Source organism: Cricetulus griseus, assembly GCF_003668045.3.
Source record: "Cricetulus griseus strain 17A/GY chromosome 1 unlocalized genomic scaffold, alternate assembly CriGri-PICRH-1.0 chr1_1, whole genome shotgun sequence".
NCBI lineage: Eukaryota > Metazoa > Chordata > Mammalia > Rodentia > Cricetidae > Cricetulus > Cricetulus griseus.
Window position 1 is genome coordinate 50728955 of NW_023276807.1, and position 20011 is coordinate 50748965.

The following is a 20011-nucleotide window of genomic DNA, read 5'->3' on the forward strand; positions in this document are numbered from 1 at the left end:
CTGATTCAAGCAGGTGAAGGTCTTCAGGACAGCACGGAAGTTTCCCGGAAGCGGCAGCTTGGACTTCCAAATGAAAAGTCCCGGCTTGATCTACAGGTTTTGATCTTGCACAGCAGGTCCCTAATAAACTAATTCCTTGTAAAACCCTCATGATTCATATTTCCCGCTGGTTGTTTCTCAGAATGAATGCCGATTGATCATCTGGGATTTAAAGGATTAGAACAGTAGTTCTTGACCTGTGGGCTGCCATCCCTTTGAGAGGTCGAATGACAGGGATCACTTAAGACCATCGGAAAACACGGACATTTACAATACAATTCATAACAGTAGCAAAATTACAGTTATGAAGTGACAATGAAAATGATTTTATGGTCACCACGACATAAGCAACTGCATTAAAGGGTCGCAGCATTAGGTAGGTATGAGAACCACTGGATTAGAAGATCCCAGGGGTGGGGGAATAGCAGTAGTTAGAGGTGGAGAGTCAGCTTGATTTCTTGAAAGTGCGAGAAAGAAGCTTGAGACGACCGTGTCTCAGAAAAAGCCACATACAGACACACACACACACACACACACACACAATACATGAATGGAACGCGAGGTTTAAAAACTGGATTTGATGTTCAAAAGAGGTTTTGGTAAGAAAAGCCGTGGCTGGGGTTTGGGGAGTAGACTAGAGATTAAAGGTAGAGCGAGCTAACGATAAGGGACAGGGCGGCTGGGGTTAGATCAGACTTGGCGGAGCAAACACTGCCAAGTGGAAGAACGATTTCCTGGAAGACAGGCCCGCAGGACTTGCAGGTGCCTTTCTTCTGTGGCCGCAGGGCAAACCAAGCCCACCCGGACAAAAGCAAGCCGTCCGCCGTGCGCAAGCGCGAGCCCGTCTCTCAGGCCCCGCCCCTGCCGGCCGAGCCAGGCTCTGCAATCCGATGTAGAGATCATCGCTCTAGCCAGGCAGCGGGGTCGATCTCGGCTCTTCCTGAGACCCGGCCCTGACGATGGCGGAGAAAACTCAAAAGAGGTTTGTGTGCTGCTCGGCCAGAGCCTGCTCTCTGTCTCTCTCTCTCCGAAGGGGCGGAACTTGTTTCTGGTCGCACTGTGGGGAGGAAGGGACTGAGATGGCTGTCTCCAGAATCCCACACCTGGCCCGGGGTGGGGGCGGGGAGGGTTTGGTCCTAGAACCCGGCCCCCCCAACCCCAGCACTCCAGTGCAGACTCCCCGGCGGGGCTACGGGGACTCGGGGCGCTGTGCGAGCGAGACGCCGCCAGCGGTGGCTGCTCCATCGGCCCTGCCTCTCGTCCGGAAGAGGGAGGCCTGGAAAGATGTCACTCGAGCAGGCACCCTCTGCCCAGCAACTGAGAACCCGGGGGTGGGGTGGGGAGGGTGGAGGGGAGCTATGGCCCCTTCTGTCACGGTCGTTCATAGATGGGGACTGTCGGTGGGAAGAGACTGTGTGGGTGACAGAAAAGCGTACAGAACCATTTGCAACAGCAGCAGCCGTGTTGAGCACCCTCTTGTGTCAGACTTTTTTGTACTTTTTAAAAGCTTCGCTTTCTTTTTTTGAGACAGGTTCGCAGTATGTAGCCCTGGCATTTTTGGAACTCTCTAAGTGGACCAGGCTGGCCTTGAACTCACAGGGATTCGTTTGCCTCTGTCTCCTTTGTGCTGGAATTAATGTGTTAAGCCACTAGATTTATTTTTATTTTTCAAGTTATGTGTTTGTGCATGTGTCAGTGTGTAGGTATGAGCATGTGAGTGCAAGTGTCCCTATGGCCAGAAGAGGGCGTGGGATCCCATTGGGAGTTACAGGAGGTTGTGAGATGTCTGCAGGGTGAGGTGTTACTCTAATGAGGCTTTCTCTATCTCGGCAGCCAACTCTCAAATCATGACATGAAGACTTATTATTCATTATGAAAGCTCTGCCCATAGCTTAGACTTGTTTCTAACTAGCTCTTATAACTTAAATTAACCCATATCTATTTAATTTACTTTTCTGCCTTGTGGCTTTATTTCCTTTACTTTGTAATGCTATTGTTGCTTGTTCCATGTCTCCTCCTTCTTCCCAGCCACCTCGCTGCCTCAAAAATTCTGCGTAGCTATTGGCCTTACAGCTTTTGTTTGTTTGTTTGTTTGTTTTTAAGACAGGATTTCTCAGTAGCTATGGAGCCAGTCCTGGAACTCTGTAGACCAAGGCTGACCTTTGCGTTCAGCTTTTTATTAAACCAATCCAAGTGACAAATCTTCACAATGTACAAAAAGATTGTTTCACGTTTCAGACTAAGGTTGTTTGACCAGAGCTTTCAACAGTGCTATATTTTACCACCAAAACCACTTAAATGAAAAGCATCTAATATATGACACTTAAAAGTGGTGAGCTGGGTGTGCATGCACCTTTAATCCCAGCACTCGGGAGGCAGAGGCAGGCGGATCTCTGTGAGTTTGAGGCCAGCCTGGTCTCCAGAGCGAGTACAAGGATAGGCTCTAAAGCTACACAGAGAAACCCTGTCTCGGAAAAAAAGAAGAAGAAGAAGAAGAAGAAGAAGAAGAAGAAGAAGAAGAAGAAGAAGAAGAAGAAGAAGAAGTCAGCCTTGGTCTACATAGGGAGTTTCCATGCAGCCAGGGCAATATAAAGAAACTCTGTCTCAAAAACAAAACAAAACAGCAACAACAAAAAACACCACCACCAAAAAACCCAAGCCAAATAATAAACAAATAATGGTAGGTTATCCACAGAGAGCAGTTCAGTTATCACAGGACAAGATCTAGAGAGACAGGGTGATTCTCGGCAACTTTAGCTAACAGCTGGAGTACTGATGACAGAACAGTGACACCCAGGAATGAACTTTGCTTCAAGAAATTTTTGGTTTGAATGACACTGTCCCCCTGTGGACTCGTGTGTTTGAATACTTGGTCCCCAGTTGGTGGTGCATTTGGGGAGATTTAGGAGGTGTGTGGTCTTGTAGGAGAAAGTGTGTCACTGGATATAGTTGGGTTTTTTCTTTTACTCTTTAGGGGCCTGCCACCCAGCTCCCAGATAAATATACAGAGACTTGTTCTTACTTATGAATGCCCGGCCTTAGCTTGGCTTGTTTCTAGTCAGCTCTTCTAATTTAAATTATCCCATTTCTCTTTAACTTCATTTTGCCTCTGGGCTTTTTACCTTTCTTTATTCTATATATCTTTCCTTCTTACTCCATGGCTGGCTGGCCCCTGGCTTCATCTTCCCTATATTTCTCCTCTTATGTGTCGTGTGTTTCCCCCCCCCGCCATTGGTCATTCAGCTCTTTATTGGACCAGTCTATACAGTTGGGAGCTGCCATGTGGATGCTGGGAATTGAACTTCCTCTGGAAGAGCAATCAGTGCTCTTAACCACTGAGCCATCTCTCCAGCCCCACCCCCACCCAGTGATGGACTCTTATCCCATCCCTCTAGAATCTAAGCCAAAATAAAATTTTTCTTCCACAAACTGCCCTGGCCAAGGTGTTTCATTTCTAAAACAGAAAAGTAATTAGTACACATTTATTTATTTATTGTTTATTGTAAGTATTTACATGTATGGAGCCATACACACACGCAATAGTGTGCATGTGGTTGGTGGTCAGAGGACTGCTTGTAGGGAGTTGGTTCTCTCCTCCTACTGTGTAGGACCCAGGGATTGAACTCAGTTGTCAGGCTTGGCTGTAAGTTCCTTAATCAGCTCCTTACCCCACTGAGCCAGCCATCTTGCTGGCCCCAACACACCTTCTACAACAATACATTTTAAAACTTAGTTTTATTAACTTGGATTCCAAGTATTGGTCATCAGGCTTGCATAGCAGTGCTTCACCAGTGGAGCCATCTCGCCAGCCTGCAATAATTTAAACCTTACTCAGGGTGAGTGTTACCTTTGTCTTCCTACAGTGTGAAGATTGCTCCTGGAGCCGTTGTGTGTGTAGAAAGTGAAATCAGAGGAGATGTAACCATAGGTAAGAAAACTGTAAATGTTGTTTCTCAAGACTTAATGCTGTGTTATTGATGTTAGTGCTTCACCTTTAAGTCCTGTCTTCTATGTTAGTTTCACTGGAGCTTGCGATTTTTTGTTTTGTTTTGTTTTTAAAGTTATTTACTTCTAGTAAGTGTTTAATACTTAACAAAACAATATGATGTTTGGAGGCTGTGTTTGAATTTCTGTGTGAGAGTTGCTAAGCACCCCAACTGACAACAGTAGGCACCCAGAATATCACTGCTATTTAGAGATACAAACTTTGGAATGGTGAGGTGTCTGAATCACCCCCAAGAAACACTTTGCAGAGGCTGGAGAGATGGCTCAGAGGTTAAGAGAACTGACTGTTCTTCCAGAGGTCCTGAGTTCAATTCCCAGCAACCACATGGTGGCTCACAACCATCCGTTATGAGACCTGGTGCCCTTTTCTGGTGTGCAGATATACATGGAAGCAGAATGTTGTATACATAATAAATAAAATCTTTAAAAAAAAAAGAAAGAAAGAAAGAAAGAAAGAAAGAAAGAAAGAAAGAAAGAAAGAAAGAAAGAAACTTTCCAGGCTGTGAGATGCAGCTGAAGGAGGAATGAGAGGGACAGAGAGGTGACTGGGAAGAGGGCAGCACTGGCTTGCACTCCTTCAGGCCACACCTATCCTTCAGACTCCACCCTCCACCAGTTTGGAAGCTGCAGCCAGTCCCCAATGGAGGATGCTAGGTGTACAGGGCTCTTAAGAGAAGCCATCCACTGTCTAGGTGTGTACCTGGTGTAGACAGAGTTTCTCTGTCCTGACAGTCATTTCCAGATAATCTCACAGAGACTTATTTGATTTGAAAAAGAGCTGTTGCTCACCTGCGATTTGCACTGCCGGCTCAGAGCCAGAGTAGTAAGCTGAACAGACAAAAGAACTTGCTTCTGTTCTGCATGTGAGGTGAAATCTCTGAAACTGTTTGCTGTTAGTAGCGTTGACTCTCAGTATAGCCTTGCCATCGCCAAGACCAAACCAGCCCAGCACATGGCCAGTAACTTAGTTCATCACTCAGTCCCCAATACTACCCAATTCTTTTTTGTGAAGTCCGTTTCCCAGACACTAGTCCCTTGCAGCACTCATCAGCCATAGCTGCCTGTCACCCACACTGTCACAATAGCATTTCTGTTCCCAAACAGCAATAGTTCCTTGGTTTGGTTTGGCTTTGGGTCTTGAGACAGGGTCTCACTGTGTAGTCCTGTCTGGCCTTGAACTCAACAGATGTCCACCTACCTCTGCTTCTGAGTTTAAAGACATGCCTCACCAGGCCCATCAATAGTTTCTTTAATGGGATAAAATGCCATATTTCTCTCATTATAAGTCAAAGAAAGCCTCCAGCCAGTTTATGTGTCTTGTCATATGGCACCAGTGAAGACCATGCCACTATTGTAGGACTTTGGAATGTGGCCTGTTCACTGATTCTCAGCTGGCAGAATTTGGTAGATGACTGTGTTTCTTTTCTGGGCTCTTCACTTTCTGACTTCAGCACAGACTTTCTGTGAGGAGAGAGTATGAGCTGGGACCCACTGAGATGCTCATCCATGTTTTTCCTCACCACCAGTCACAGTGTCTGTGACTCTCATCATGACTCAGGAAGAACTCAGTAGCTCACAAGGTGTCCTGTAATTAGAAGAAAAGTCAGACTAAAGAAATAATTTACTAATAAAGTAATGTGTGTAGTTAACTGTGGACAACTTCCCTTGTATTTCTACTATATGCGCACAGTGTTAGCTGAGGCCAGTGCCCCTGTAACTGGAGATGTCTGTCTGAGGTTGTGAGTAGTCCTGCGTGTACTGAGCCATCTCTCCAGTCCCCCAAAACAGGTTTTAAATGTCCTTTCAATCTGACATTTGGTCACTAGTTGATAGTATACAGTGAGAATATTAAATAGGTTAGGTGGTGTTTACAGATTTTTAGTGATAGATTATAGCATAAGAAGTTTTGAGACAGTCTCGCTATGTAGATCAGGCTGGCCTGAACTCGTAAAGAACCACCAGCCTCCATCTCCTAAGTTCTAGGATTAAAGGCATGTACTAACACCTGGCCCTAAGTGGTTGAAAAAAATCGTTTTATTAATCTTTTGAGAATGTTGCACAATGTGTTTTGGTCATGTTCATACCCACTCCCTCAGAAGTGATAAAAAAAATCTTTAAGGAAAAAAGCTAGAATGATTTGATGTTTATCAACAGTGAATTGTTTTGTGTATATTATATGTGTGTGTGTATTAATTACACACATATGGTGGCATCAGACATGTGCTAAGCATGCCCTGAGCATGCTTACATTTATTTCAGAAACAGTTCTGGTTATTTGGTTGTTTTGGGGGGTTTTGTTGTTGTTGGTTTTGGTTTTTTGTTTTTCGAGACAGGGTTTCTCTGTATAGCCTTGGCTGTCCTAGAACTTGCTTTGTAGACCAGGCTGGCCTTGAACTCAGAGATCCTCCTGCCTCTGCCTCCTGAGTGCTGGGATTAAAGACATGCTCACCACCGCCTAGCAAACAATTCTGTTTTTAAAGCAAAGAAAAGATGCAAGACAGTGATGTAGTTATAGTGTTGTGTCTCCCACAGTTTCATCTCATATTTATTACGGATGTTTCTTCTCTTTCCCCCACCCCAGATTCAGGCCTTATGTTGGTTTAGTTGTGTGTACAAATAAGGGTTTTCCAGGGTTTGTACTTAGATTGCCGTTTCTGTCATTGTTACATTATCTTCAGTCTTTTGACAGCTATTCATTTTTATTGAAATAGCACCTCTGATTCAAACACTCCTGGGAGACACAATTACCAAGTTAATCAGAGCAGAGTTATCTGGTTCCAGCTTTTCTGCCAGGTCTTAATTGTCCTTTTTAAGCCTTTTGTTTTATTTTTGCTCAGGTTACTGGCTTTAGTTACTGTATATCCTTTCTGTTGTGTGGAGTTGGCAGTTTGGGCACTTGATAAACTGCTTACCAGAGAGTTCAGGAGCAGTAAACACAACTGTGGTTTGGTTGATCCACTGTTGGGGTGCTCCATGCACAGGCTGTCCATCTTTTTACACCTTTACTAGTTTGGAGAGTACAGGTTTTTCTTTTGCCATGTTTCAAGTTATTAGAACCTTAAATCTGATCTGCAGTTTTCTAGAAATTCAGTTATTTGCTGTATCATTGAAATTGATTAAAAGTGTAAAGCAGGTGTGTGTGTGTGTGTGTGTGTGTGTGTGTGTGTGTGTGTGTGTGTGTGTTAGGGTTGAGCACACTGTCTGGAAATGAGCAGGTTCATAAGAGAGAGGGGAGGGAGGAAGAGAGGGAGGGTGGGTGGGTAGGTTTAGGGGTGGATCATGGAAGTCTAGTCCTTGTCAGGAGTGCTCTGGCTTACAGCTCTGGGGAAGCATACACCCAGCCCAGAGTGTGCTCAGAACTAAAGAGTCCTGCTAATTTCCATAGCATCAAGCCTGTTTTGCATTAGACTGCTAAAATTATTTTCTGTAAGTCCCCCTTTGGGAGCTGACTAGCATTTGAGGAAGGCCCCTAGTGTAGTTCTCGTCCCTGTGCCTATGAGGGTGAACTCCTGCTGTGGGCATTAGAGGGGCAGACTGGGCACAGTGGGAAACTGCCCCACTTAGCCTCTCTCCCCAGTGGCTCTCACTCAGACCCAAAGCTTCCCAGCTGGAGTCTTTTTCAGATCGCCAAGCAGTGGTCACGGGAGTTGTTTAATTTTCTAAAAAAAGAGCTTGGGTTTATTTAAAACTATTTATTGATATATGAAAATGCACCCAGAGATTGCTGCCCCTGGCAAAGGTGAAGAGCACCCTTTACCAAAAGAGGGAAAGGGAGACATGATGCAGGAATGTCTTCCTGGCCATGCTCCGGAAGCCCGGCCAGCCGTTTAGAAAAATAATTCATCCGCCAGTTAAGGCAGCTCCGACTCCAGACACATTTGTCCAAACAAGGAGATAAGCCAAAGAGGTTTTCAGCACACTCAGTAAGAAAATACACAAACTGCCCTGCCAGGAGTAGTGCCAAGAAGGTCCACACCGGAGTTAAATGGGGGGAAAAGGAACTTTGCATGGTAACAGGTTTGGGGGGCATTTTAACTTTAAGACCCTTATAAACATGGCTCTGAATCAGACCCGTTCTAGGTAAAAGTTTTCATTACACACAGGAAAACCCGGAGGAGACTACTGGAGCATGCTGCTGCTAAGGCTGTCAGGCCTGCCAGGTCTCCCCTCTGCAGCCTCCAGCGTGAAACTGCAGACAGCTGCGCCTCCTTACCGTCTCCACACCACACTCTTAGCTGTCACATTGCTTTGTGCTAGCTGCACTCTCGGACTGTTCAATTACTGCTGCCCCTGACGTTTGCTTTCATCTCTCAATTCAAAGCAGATTGGTTTACCTCGGGTTCTTTCAGCCCCTGTGCCACAACCTGCAGTTAGGCCACGATGCCAACAGGTGGCAGTAGTGTCAAAATCAAAGGCCTCACCTAAGCTGCCATGTATATTAGCTCCATGGGAAAGTCCCTGAGATTTATAACCAGGTGTCTTCCAGTTACCTATTAGTAACTAATGGTTAACAAATAATAATGGCAGTAATAAAACACCAGTTTAAACTGCTCAGATGCCAAGCAGTGGTGGTACATGCCTTTAATCTAGGCACTCAGGAGACAAAGGCAAGAGGATCTCGGAATTCAACGGTAGCCTGGTCTACATATGGTGTTTCAAGCCAGCAGTGTCTTTACTTGTTGGGCCACTGTGTCAGCTCTTGAATGTCACCTTAAGAACTGGGTGTCGGGTCCTGTGATGTCCCTTTCAAACACTGTTTCTTGCAGCCCCGTTTCCATTCAGTGAGGTGACTGTTAAGGATCTCGTCCTTTTATAGACGTGAAAGTGGACCCTTGAGAGAGGGCTGGCACACACATAGCCTGTGAGTGACAGAACCCAGAGACTAGACTTTCTAGACAAGAGTGGGTACTGTCTGGGACTCCAATTACAAAGAACCTAAAATAGACTGTGGCCCTATATTTTGAATATTTTGAAACAAAATAAAAATCCATATTGTGTCAGCTATAGCTCTCCATTGGCTCATACCACTGGAAGATGTAGAACTTGTTATTTCAGAGAATCCAGTATTTGTGATAGCATTGTTGAGCACCTGGAGATTATAACTGTCTAAGCGACCATTATTGGGAATGAGTTAGGGAAGTGATAGTGTATTAATGAAATGTGAGATGTTTTGTAGCCATTAAAAGTTGTTAGAATGCTTTCCTCCAAATTTTATTTATTTTTAAACTCCTTAGTGTTTTTGTATATACTGCTATTTCATACTTGACTATGCCTTGGGACTGTGTCCTGTTTTGGCCTCACCCTCATTATCAGTTCCCCCAGTTCTTCATCTCAGGAAAAAGAATGAACTGCACTGAGCTCCCTTCCAGACCTCTAGTCAAGTCAGTGCACTAAGTAGTACCAGTTTTCAAGACAAGCTCAAATAGGCAAAATAGCTTGTGTTCTGTCTCACACTCTGTGTGTGTTTGGGGGGGGGGGATTGGTGCTGGGGACCTACCCAGGTCCTTGTCATACTCCCCACCTACTCACCAACTGAGCTGCACTCCTGGCCCCCATATGCTAATGTGTTGTTGCCCTGTAACATACCGTATCGAGTCTTGCCTTTTATAATCCAACAGTGACTTTTTAACTAAAAATTAACAGTTTATACCACAGAATCCTGGGAAGTGTCACCTCTGCTCCCTTGACCCTTCTGTCCACCTTCCTTTCCAAGTGAGTTACTTCTTGTCAAACAGAAATCGCCTTGAGTAGTCCAGCAGTCAGTAGGCAGGGCGGAGTCCAGGCCAGCCAGGTATACAGAGTGGAACCTGCCTTAGGAGACAAAACAAAACTGAATAAGGAAAGGAAAACAGCTTCAATGCTGAGATAAGAGCAGGTGGGTGTGAGGCTGAAGGAAGATATGTTTTGTTATCAGTCATTTCATTATCACCAAAATACTAGGCCTGGAGGCAGATGAGAGAGAGAGAGAGAGAGAGAGAGAGAGAGAGAGAGAGAGAGAGAGAGAGAGAGAGAGAGAGAGAATGTGTACAAGTGCCCACTCACTTCCATGAAGTTCTCCAAGAGTGCCCTCCTCGTACCTTAGATTGAGACTGGAGGTGTCTCAGATCTCCCAACCTCATTCTGAGTGGCCCAGCATTCATCTTTAGCTCCTCTTGCCTGCATCCTCTTTATTTAGTACTTGAACTGTCCATGGCATGCCCTGCCTGCTTCCTGTGAGCATGCCTGTAGTCAGATAGCAACAATAGAGCAAGGCTGAGGACCTCGTGTTTCCAGACTTCTGTCCACCCATGGACAGAATGTTGGTGTTGAGACAGGGTTTCTCTGTGTACCCTTGACTATCCTGGAACTACCTTTGTAGACCAAGCTGGCCTAGAACTCAGAGATCCTCTTGCCTCTGGAGTTGCTGGGATTAAAGCTGTGAACCACCACTGCCTGGCTGTGGACAGGATTTTAATCACAAGGTAAAAGATAGAAGTTCTGTGTTACAAGCAGAGTGTCTGAAGGAAAGAAAAGATGGGAATTAGTTTTATCGTTTTATCACCATCTATGTGTCACACACTGTCTTCAGTGTCATCACATCTGACCCTTCCCACAGTCCTGCAGGACTGCTCTTGTCACCCGCACATCCTGTGGAGGTCACAGGAGGTTGAAGCTGGAGGCTGAACTGCCTGGCTCTGCTGCGCGTGCCCTTCCACTTACTTTGCCTCTAGGTTTGGCACTAACCGATGCTGATAACAACTGGAGATAGTTCTTGTAGGGCACCTAGCATGGTGCCTGGCACAGACTTGGAAAATGTTCCTCCCAGCAGCCTCACCCACCTCCTTCACCTCCTACCCTCCTGCTGGAAGCACAGCCTACCCTGATAATTTCTTCTCACCTGCTCCCTTTCACAGGCCCTAGGACAGTGATCCACCCTAAAGCACGAATTATTGCGGAGGCCGGGCCAATAATTATCGGTGAAGGTAACCTCATAGAGGAGCAGGCCCTCATCATAAATGCGTGAGTAAGATACCACGTGCTCCGAACTGAGCACCACAGGGAGTGTTTCCACACTGTCAACTGTCCAGAGCCTTTTACAGCTTAGCTCAAAAAAGTACACTCTTTCAGAGCTAGAGGAGGGTGTTTAAGGAAACCGGGGAGCGGGGGGGGGGGGGGGGGGGACCAGAAAAACACTGCCCAAGGTGAGAAAACCAGAGCTCCCAGCCCTGAGTCTGATGGTCCCCCAGTGTGACACTTTCTCATCCATCATCAAACCCTTAATGTTTTTTTCCTGAGCCATCTAGTAGTGTCTTCCTGCTGTGCCTGCCATGCCAACGATGTTTTTGGTTGGATTTCTTTTGATGTCCACCTGTGAATTTAACTGTTTTCCCATGTTCCACATGGGTAACACCCAGAATTTCATCCACAAAGTGTGGGATCCTTCTAGCAATTCATAAACTTTAAAGATAAAAATGTGATACTAGACAATGTGTAATCTCTGTGTACTGGGCTGCAGTACATAGTATATTTTCAAAAGTGTGTATAAATTTTTCTAGATAAAGTCCTAGCAAGAAATTCACACTTTTACCTAATTTGTAGCAACAATGTATGGAATTTGTGTGGGAAAATGTTTAGCTGTGATAAAAAAGGCTGATTTGTCTGACACACAGGACATGTGGGCGTTTCTTATGGTGTGAAACCATTTCTCTCTATCTCCGGTATTAATACTCTTTATTTGGCAGCTTGGGGGTGAGTCCACCCACAGCGGCCTGTTCTGCAGAGGCCAACTGTCAGAGATAAAGCTATGGTCCTCTTAGAGGAGAGGTTATCGTCCGCATAGTTCACTAAATACCCCCCTCACAAAATAATTGTTTCATGTGGGTATCTGTTTCCATTTCACAGTTTTAAATGGTTATAATGAATGGAAAATTTTCAAGTTAGGCATGATTCTGCTTTACAGGCTCAAAGTATAGTTAGCATTTCATTTATTTTTACGGTATCCTAAAGAAGGTCCTCTGAACTTAGAATTTAAGAAACAGGGGAAGACTAGAAATGACTCAGTAGTTAAGACCACTTACTGTTCTTGAGGAACACCTGAGTTCGATTCTCATCAGTCACATGGGGCAGCTCATACCCAGTAGTGGCTCTAGCTCCAGGGGATCTGAAACCCTCTTTATTTGGGGGTAGGGAGACTGCAACAGGTTCTCTCTGTAGCCCTGGCTGTCCTGGAACTCACAGAGATCCAACTCCCTCCCTCTGCCTTCCGAGAGGTGGAATGAAAGGCGTGGGTGGTACCCTCTTCAGAGCTTGTTTTTCTATCCGTGATTTCTTACATTTCTGTAGCTCTGTTCATCTCAGAACCTAGCCTTCCCCTCCCCAGCACAGAGAAGAACTCACCTGGCTCCGGTGCTGGACATAGCTGTGTGTTTAGGCTTGATGTAGGTAAAATGGAAACAGTTGATTCAAATTTCTGAAGTGGCATGGCAGCTGTTTACTGTGTCCCTGGCCTTTGATCCCTGGTCTATTCTTTTTACAGTCATCCGGATAATATCATTCCAGACAATGAAGATCCAGAACCCAAACCTATGATCATTGGCACCAATAATGTGTTTGAAGTTGGCTGTCGTATCCTTTGCAATAATCTGCCACAAATCATTCCCAGATGGTTCTGTTGCTCAGACCCCTCCCCGTGTAGAAACTGATACACCTTACCTATCACATATATTTAAAATATATATAGACTAGGCTATCAGGACTTTAAACAGGCCCATTTGCAGTATGTTAAGAAATCTTTTCTGGGACCTGGGGAGATGGCTCAGTGGTTAAGAGCACTGGCTGCTCTTTCAGAGGACCCAGGTTCAATTCCCAGCACCCACATGGTAGCTCACAACTGTCTGTAACTCCGGTTCTAGAGGATCTGACACCCTCACTATACATGCAGGAAAACACCAGTTCAAATAAAAAAATAAATCATTAAAAATTTTTAAAAAGAAATCTTTTCTAAGAAAGAGGAAAGAGACGAAGTGGGGGATGATTGAGTGATGGAGATAGATATATCTTTCTGGGATTGGGCTATGGGTATAGCACATGGAGCATGTGTTTCATCTCTATCACCACAGGAAACAAAGTCCCTCAGTAAGGTAAATACTGACCCTAATGTGGAGTGGCTCATGCACTCATGCAGGCACACCTTTAGCAATCTGAAAGTCATTTACTAGGACTGCCTGGTGACAGGTAACTATGGTGAGGACATTAGACACTTAGAAGCTAATTCTAGCTCCTGTCTGATGTCAGAGCCAGCAGGGTAGCTCAGCAGTCAAAAGTACTTGCCACCAAGCTTCTGAAAGGTTCAAACCTCCTGAGTTCAGTCTCCCAGTTGCACGTGGTGGAAGGAGAGAACTGACCTCTTCAGTTTGTCCCCTGAACTTAACACATACACCCAGCACACATGTATTCTCAGACACAAATATATACATATATGAAGTAAATGTAATAAAGTACTTAAAGGCTTATGGGTCATTTCTTTTTCTTTTTTTCTTTCTTTTTGGGTTTTTTGTTTGTTTGTTTGTTTGTTTTTGTTTTTCGAGAAGGGTTTTTCTGTGGCTTTGGAGGCTGTACTGGAACTTGCTCTTGTAGACCAGGCTGGTCTCGAGCTCACAGAGATCCGCCTGCCCCTGCCTCCCAAGTGCTGGGACTAAAGGTGTGCGCCACCACCGCCCAACTGGATCATTTCTTTATACTGGGAGATATTTGTGTTTGAGAAGTAAAGCTTTGCTATAGATTGGCCCTAAGCAAAGAATTCCAGCAAGGCTGAGTCTGTGCGGCCCTTCTCACACCTCTGTCCCCAGTACACTGTGAGGACATTCTGCATTCATGGGAAAAAGAATTGACTTAATTCAGGTTTACAGATTCCCAAGCCATGAAAATGGGAGATAATAATGTCATTGAATCAAAAGGTAAGTTGTGTCTAGAGTTTTATTGTCAATGTAATCGCCTCCTTTCTCTTTGCTGTGTCCAGGGAAACAACCTAAGTCCAAGCAAGGTGGCATGCTTGGATTGGACCAGAGTCATTGTCATTGCCTCAAAAGAACCTAACCTAGTTATGTGGTTATCTGAGAATGCAGCTAACTCCATTAAGTTAAAAAGCCAGCTGTGTACAGTTAAGTTGGGGCTGGATTAAAGCTCCATTGAAAGACTTGAGATAGACTTCCACTACATGTGTTGGCAGCACTATAGTCGATGTGCATTCTTGTAGAATGAGAGAGACAAATGGCAGCTTTGCCAAAAATTTCTTTATTTAATTTCAGGACTGCTTTACCCTAACCAATCAGAGACAAATGTCATCTACTTGTCAAAGTTATAGCCAGGCAGGGGATTATGTGAGGTCCACAACCCTGCTGGGAACCAGCTTGTCCTTCGGTTCAGAGACAACACTGTTGTAGAACATTGCTCTGTCTTTCTCAACCCTGACTGATGTGAAAGAGAATGCTGCTTCTCTGAAATAACAACAGTACACTTTCCGTTCATTTGTTCAATAGTTTTAGTTTTCATTATGGAGTGTTAGCATCACTGTTGGCCTTTCTTTATTTCTGAGTGTCAGGCTGTACTCAACACTGTATGTTCATTACCTATTGATCCTTAAAGGGAGCAGAGAAGGACAGTAGACTCCTTGCTCCGTGATCTTACTTGCCCAGTGCTACACAGCCTGTTGGCGGGGACGCTAATAAATCCACCCACACTCACACACGGCCTGTTTCTGTGCTGTCTGCCATCACTGTACCTAAGCATTGTCTTTCAGTTTCTTCTTAAGACCTGTTTATGTTTTTACACCTAAGCCATAGAGGGAAAGGGTAAACAATGAGAAATGTCAGTACTCACTGTCTTAACTTGTGATTCTGTCTTCATCGAAGCATACGTAGGCAGAAATGTAATCTTGACCAGTGGTTGCATCATCGGGGCTTGCTGCAATCTAAACACTTTTGAAGTTATCCCTGAGAACACAGTGATCTATGGTGGAGACTGCCTACGAAGGGTGCAGACCGAGCGGCCACAGGTACTAGAACCTCTCTTTAAAAGGAGTTAGTTCCTCTAGGGCCACTAACTTTCCCAGAGTTGCATATGATTGTCTCAATGGGCAGCAGATAATTAGGGGCTGTGGGTGTGACTCAGCAGAATGATTAGCATGCAAAGCCCTGGGTTCCATCCCCAAAGGCAAATGAGTAAAACATCAGAGAAACGTTCCCCAAATTTGGATTTATTTGCAGTTCAATCATGATTCTTTAGATTAAAATCAAATATATAAAAAGTGTGTGTGTGTGTGTGTGAGAGAGAGAGAGAGAGAGGGGAGGAGGGAGGAGAGGGAGAGAGAGAGAGGAGAGAGAGAGAGAGAAGAGGATCTGGAATTGTTATTCTGATGCACCATTGACCCTCACACCAAAATATAAATTCACTGATTCACTTCTAAAATACAAATCTTCAAGATGAGGAATGGTCCTACAAACGTGCAGACTGGAATTTTAAAGCTCATGTCTTGGCATGCTCAGTATACCTTCCTTGAGCTTCCTTTTCTTCCCCCAAAAGAAATATTTTCAAGACATTTGATACTTGACCTTTCTTCGCCATATTTTTAATAATAAATCAAAACCAGTTCTTTCTAGATTCTTCCACTTTTCCATTCTCAGAGTTTAATATAGCCCCTGGCAGTCTGGAACTTACAGCCAAGGATGACCTTGAACTTCTGTCCTTCTGATTCCAACTCCTAGGCTGGGATTACTGGTGTGCACCACTGTGCCTCATTTGTGTGGTGCTGAGAAGCAAACTCAGGGTTTCATGGATGCTAAGCAGCCACACACTACTGACTGAGCCACCTCCTTATCCCTATGGGGCTACTCTTCTTTTGTAGGCTTGGCATCATTATCAGCAGCAGCAGCTGGTGTTCCATAGGCTAAAGGAAAATTAAGTTTTTAAATTATCTTTGTGTAATAACAAAGGTGACTAAAAGGGAGAGAAATAAGCTAGAACTGGAGAGTGTTGATTAGAATGAAGTGAGCAAGAGCAGCAGAAGTCTAATGTCATAGATGTGCAGCTGTCTCCCAAGTGTCACCAATCGTAATGTGACCATCACACAGTGGTCTTTATTAAGACAGGTTACTCGTTCTCTGACAGTGTCTAAGGTGGAATCCCTGCTTTTCACAAGTCCCTCAAGTGAGTCCACAGTCAGGAGATGGACAGCACTGGGCCATGGAGAGACAAGCTCAGCTCAAAGCATCACAGAGCTTGTAGGAAGCACTCTTAATGTTTAGAAGCCAGACAGAAATCTGTAAACAGAAATTTGAAAATGTTTTCCTGTGTGTTTTTGTATGTAAAATTGTTTGGCTTTATGATGATGACATTACCACTACAGATTTAAGCCATCAAATGGGTCAAGAAAAATAAATCCATGAAAATCATGTTGAACTCCATCAACAGCTAACATTTCTACCTGTATTATTGACCTTGTGTTCTGCCATCTTCATCTTCTCGTCTTTTCAGCCCCAGACACTACAGCTGGATTTCTTGATGAAAATCTTGCCCAATTACCACCACCTAAAGAAGACCACAAAGGGAGGCTCTACCCCAGTTAAGAACTAAGAAGTTGTCAAAATGGTGACCATCTATGCTGACTTTTGAAAGGGCCCAGTGTTTTAACAATGTGTTCACTTTGTGTTGGAAGCTTTATGGAGAGAGGTGGGTAACGTGGTAACTGCCTTTATAATTTATATGGAGTGTATTGTTTTTTTGTCCTTGTTGTGGTAATTTATAGACTCAGTTTTTCTTTTCTGATACAAAATATTAGCCATGCATTTATTATGTAAAAGACTATCCATGATGACATGTCATGTTGTGTTTATATTCTAATGTAACCATAACTAAATAAAAGTTTGGCTACTTGCTTTAATCTTCCCAAATAGCTGCCTCAGTTTTTATTAGTAGTATTTATGATACATCAAAGCTGAGGTTCTTCCCCTTACCTCTTGTGTATTTATAGCTGTTTAAAAATGGTGGCACACTCGGGAGGTAGAGGCAGGTGGATCTTTGTGAGTTCTAGTCCAGCTTGGTCTACATAGTGAGTTCCAGGACAGGACTTCAAAGCTACATAGAAACACTGTCTCGAAAAAAAAGGAAAAAAAAAAAAAAAAGAAAGAAAGAAAGAAAAGAAAATGGAGGTGACGGTGACGGACTGGAGAATGGTTCAGTCGTGAGGAGCATTGGCTGCTCTTCCAGAGGAGCTGGGTTTGACTCCCACCACCCACATGGTAGGTCACACCTATCTGTAACTCCATGTGAGGGCTGGAAGATATTCCCTGTTAAAGTTGAGGCTCACAACGGAAGATGTGAGTAAGGTTTCAGTAGCAGCTGAGTGTAGACCTCACTGGTTTAAACGAGAATATATCTGTATGTTTCTTCTCTCAGTCAGTCTTCAGGTAGAGAAGCCTCAAGAACATCAGAAGGAATCATCTCTGATTCAAATGGCAAGCAAATGACCACTTAGATTAGTGTACTCCTGAGTTTCTGAGGACAGTAAAACTAAGATTGAGGGCTGGAGAGATGGCTAATGTATAAAAGCAACAGAAACTTGCCACCAAGCCTGGTGACCTGAGTTCCATCCCCAGAGCTCACCCAGTAGGAGAGAATGGTCTCCCACAAACTGCACACACATACACGGAAAATAAATGTAGGGAGATAAATATATGAAGTTATTTTGACATGATACTAATCACTAACTATTCAGTATGTATAATGTTGCTTATCTAATTATGTAAGGACTGTGGGGTGAACATAAGATATATGTTCAGCACACATTCTAGCCCTGAGCCACACCTACACCTGCAGCTCCTCATATCTTAATCATCCAATATAGTGGTACATACAACTAATGGAACACAAGTATTCAGCTTGTGAATGGCTTTAATACCAAGATACTAAGTTATAAGATTAATGCCAGGCAGTGGTGGCAGGCACCTTTAATCCCAGCACTCTGGAGACAGAATCAGGGAGATCTCTGTGAGTTTGAGGCCAGCTTGGTCTACAGAGAAAGTTCCAGGACAGCCAGAGACACAGAGAAATCATGTCTCAAAACAGAAAGAAAGAAAGAAAGAAGAAAGAAAAGATTAATACTAAGATATAGTGTCTTGATACTTAATTTTAATCTGACTAGAATCTAGAACGGAGTTTTACATTTCTGAAACTCGTGAAATTTTATTTTGGTACGAATATGCATGACTCGGGGCTGGAGAGATGGCTCAGAGGTTAAGAGCACTGACTGCTCTTCCAGAGGTTAATTCCCAGCAACCACATGGTGGCTCACAACCATCTGTAATGAGATCTGGCACCCTCTTCTGACCTGCAGGCATGCATGCAGGCAGAATATTGTACATATAATAAATAAAATGAGGCGTTAAAAAAAAATATCCATGACTCAGGGTGGATCACTTAACTGTAGTGGACTGAACAGAGCCGTGGGGACAAGAAAACATGGAGGCGATGCCCCACTTTTGATAACTGTCATTCCCTTTTCAACATCTGATGGTGAAATCAGAATTCTGTTGGTCATGGAAATTCAGAAATTACAGAGCTGAGCCAAGCTGAGCTGAGCTAGTAGTATGACCTGTAACCTCAGCTGTTCTGGAGGCTGAGTGGGACAATGGAACATTCAAGGTCTGCCTGGTCAATTTATCAAGACCTTGTTTCAAAGAGTAGAACCAGAGCTTGGAGGTAGACTACTCGCTTAACGTGTGAATTACAGGTTTCCATCCTCAGCACCTTTAAAATACTACCTAGGAAACACTACACTGGCTCTAAAATGCTCTTGGACAGGTTCTACCGTGCCTCATAATGGCTGCTGTGAAGCGCAGTTAGCAACGGCAAGAGCAGACGCTGCCTAAGGACTCGGCAATAAGAGCCGGAAGAGTCCAGTTTAATGACTTCACACATAGTGAAGGGCTAGGGTGTGACAATTCCTAGGATTCATGAGGCCCTGGGCTCTCTCAAGCTCTGAGGGAAGTGTGCTGAGAAGACCCTGGGCATTTCTCAAGCACTCTGTAGGTTATGAAGGAATAGTAACTCAACTGAGGGCAGAAAATGTAAACAGAAACAATCTACCAAAACAGATTTTAGAGAAACTGAATGTTACGGCAACTGTACTGTTATCCATGAAGGGAGGTCTTGAAGCTGGGAGCTCGAAGCCATTCTATAACTTAGAGTTCTCTCATTTCAGAGGATCAGCTGTGGCTTGAGAGAGGCAGAACATACCTCAGATGTAGCCACTTTTTTTTTTTTTTTTTTTTTTTAAGCATTAATTGAAGGCTTAGCTGAACCACCGTCTAGTTTCAGGCGAAGCTGTGAACTTCATTCCAGGTAAAGGAGGCGCTCTGGCCAGGAACAGCATTCAGTCTGCACATAAAATCTCTGAGGAAGCTCTCTGGCTTACACATTTATCTCATGTGCATTTAGTTTCTGTGGATTTGCCCTTGGGCCTTTAAGTTTCCCAGCCTCTGAATATCCTGGTTAAGTAGCGTTTGACTCTACAAGATGAAGAGCTAAAGCCCAGACATTATGCAGCTCTCTCCCCTCTGTAGCTAGGCTACCAGCCTTCCTGTGGCATGCCCCCCCCAAATGACCACACCATCCTAGACAGTAAGCTCCATGGTAGAATAAGCCGACTGATGTACCCTGTCTGTGGTAGCAACCAGTCAGGAAAGAAAGAAACTTTCCCTGGGTCTTGATGCAGTTGTCACTAGCTCTTGAGTCAGGGATGGATTTCACCAGGTGAAATGTCAAGTCTGGAAAATGTTTATACCACACATCATACGTATACTGCACCAGTTGCCTGTGCTGTATGGTAAATTGCCCTAAATCATTAGAATCAAACAGCGTGTATGTTGTTACTGCCTAGTTTCTGAGGAGCCGGATTCGGGATGGCTGGGCTGGGTTTGGTTTCTGTCAGCAG

General features: G+C 44.3%; 1 protein-coding gene across 1 annotated transcript; it reads left to right on the top strand.

Annotated features, from left to right (window-relative positions):
* Window positions 1-867: 867 nt before the first annotated feature.
* Dctn6 (dynactin subunit 6) lies at window positions 868-16970 on the top strand. The gene is made up of 7 exons (XM_027391260.2): window positions 868-1021; window positions 3903-3967; window positions 10938-11043; window positions 12560-12648; window positions 13932-13979; window positions 14934-15076; window positions 16555-16970. Exons 1-7 carry the CDS (start codon window positions 999-1001, stop codon window positions 16651-16653), a joined length of 573 nt encoding a protein of 190 aa, XP_027247061.1. The 5' UTR covers window positions 868-998; the 3' UTR covers window positions 16654-16970.
* The last annotated feature ends 3041 nt before the right edge of the window (window positions 16971-20011 follow it).

Coding starts and splice junctions, on each gene's coding strand:
- Dctn6 (XM_027391260.2), top strand. CDS start 999: ATGGCGGAGAAAACTCAAAAGAG. Junction 1,022..3,902: donor GCGGAGAAAACTCAAAAGAG/GTTTGTGTGCTG, acceptor GTCTTCCTACAG/TGTGAAGATTGCTCCTGGAG. Junction 13,980..14,933: donor TAATGTCATTGAATCAAAAG/GTAAGTTGTGTC, acceptor TCTTCATCGAAG/CATACGTAGGCAGAAATGTA.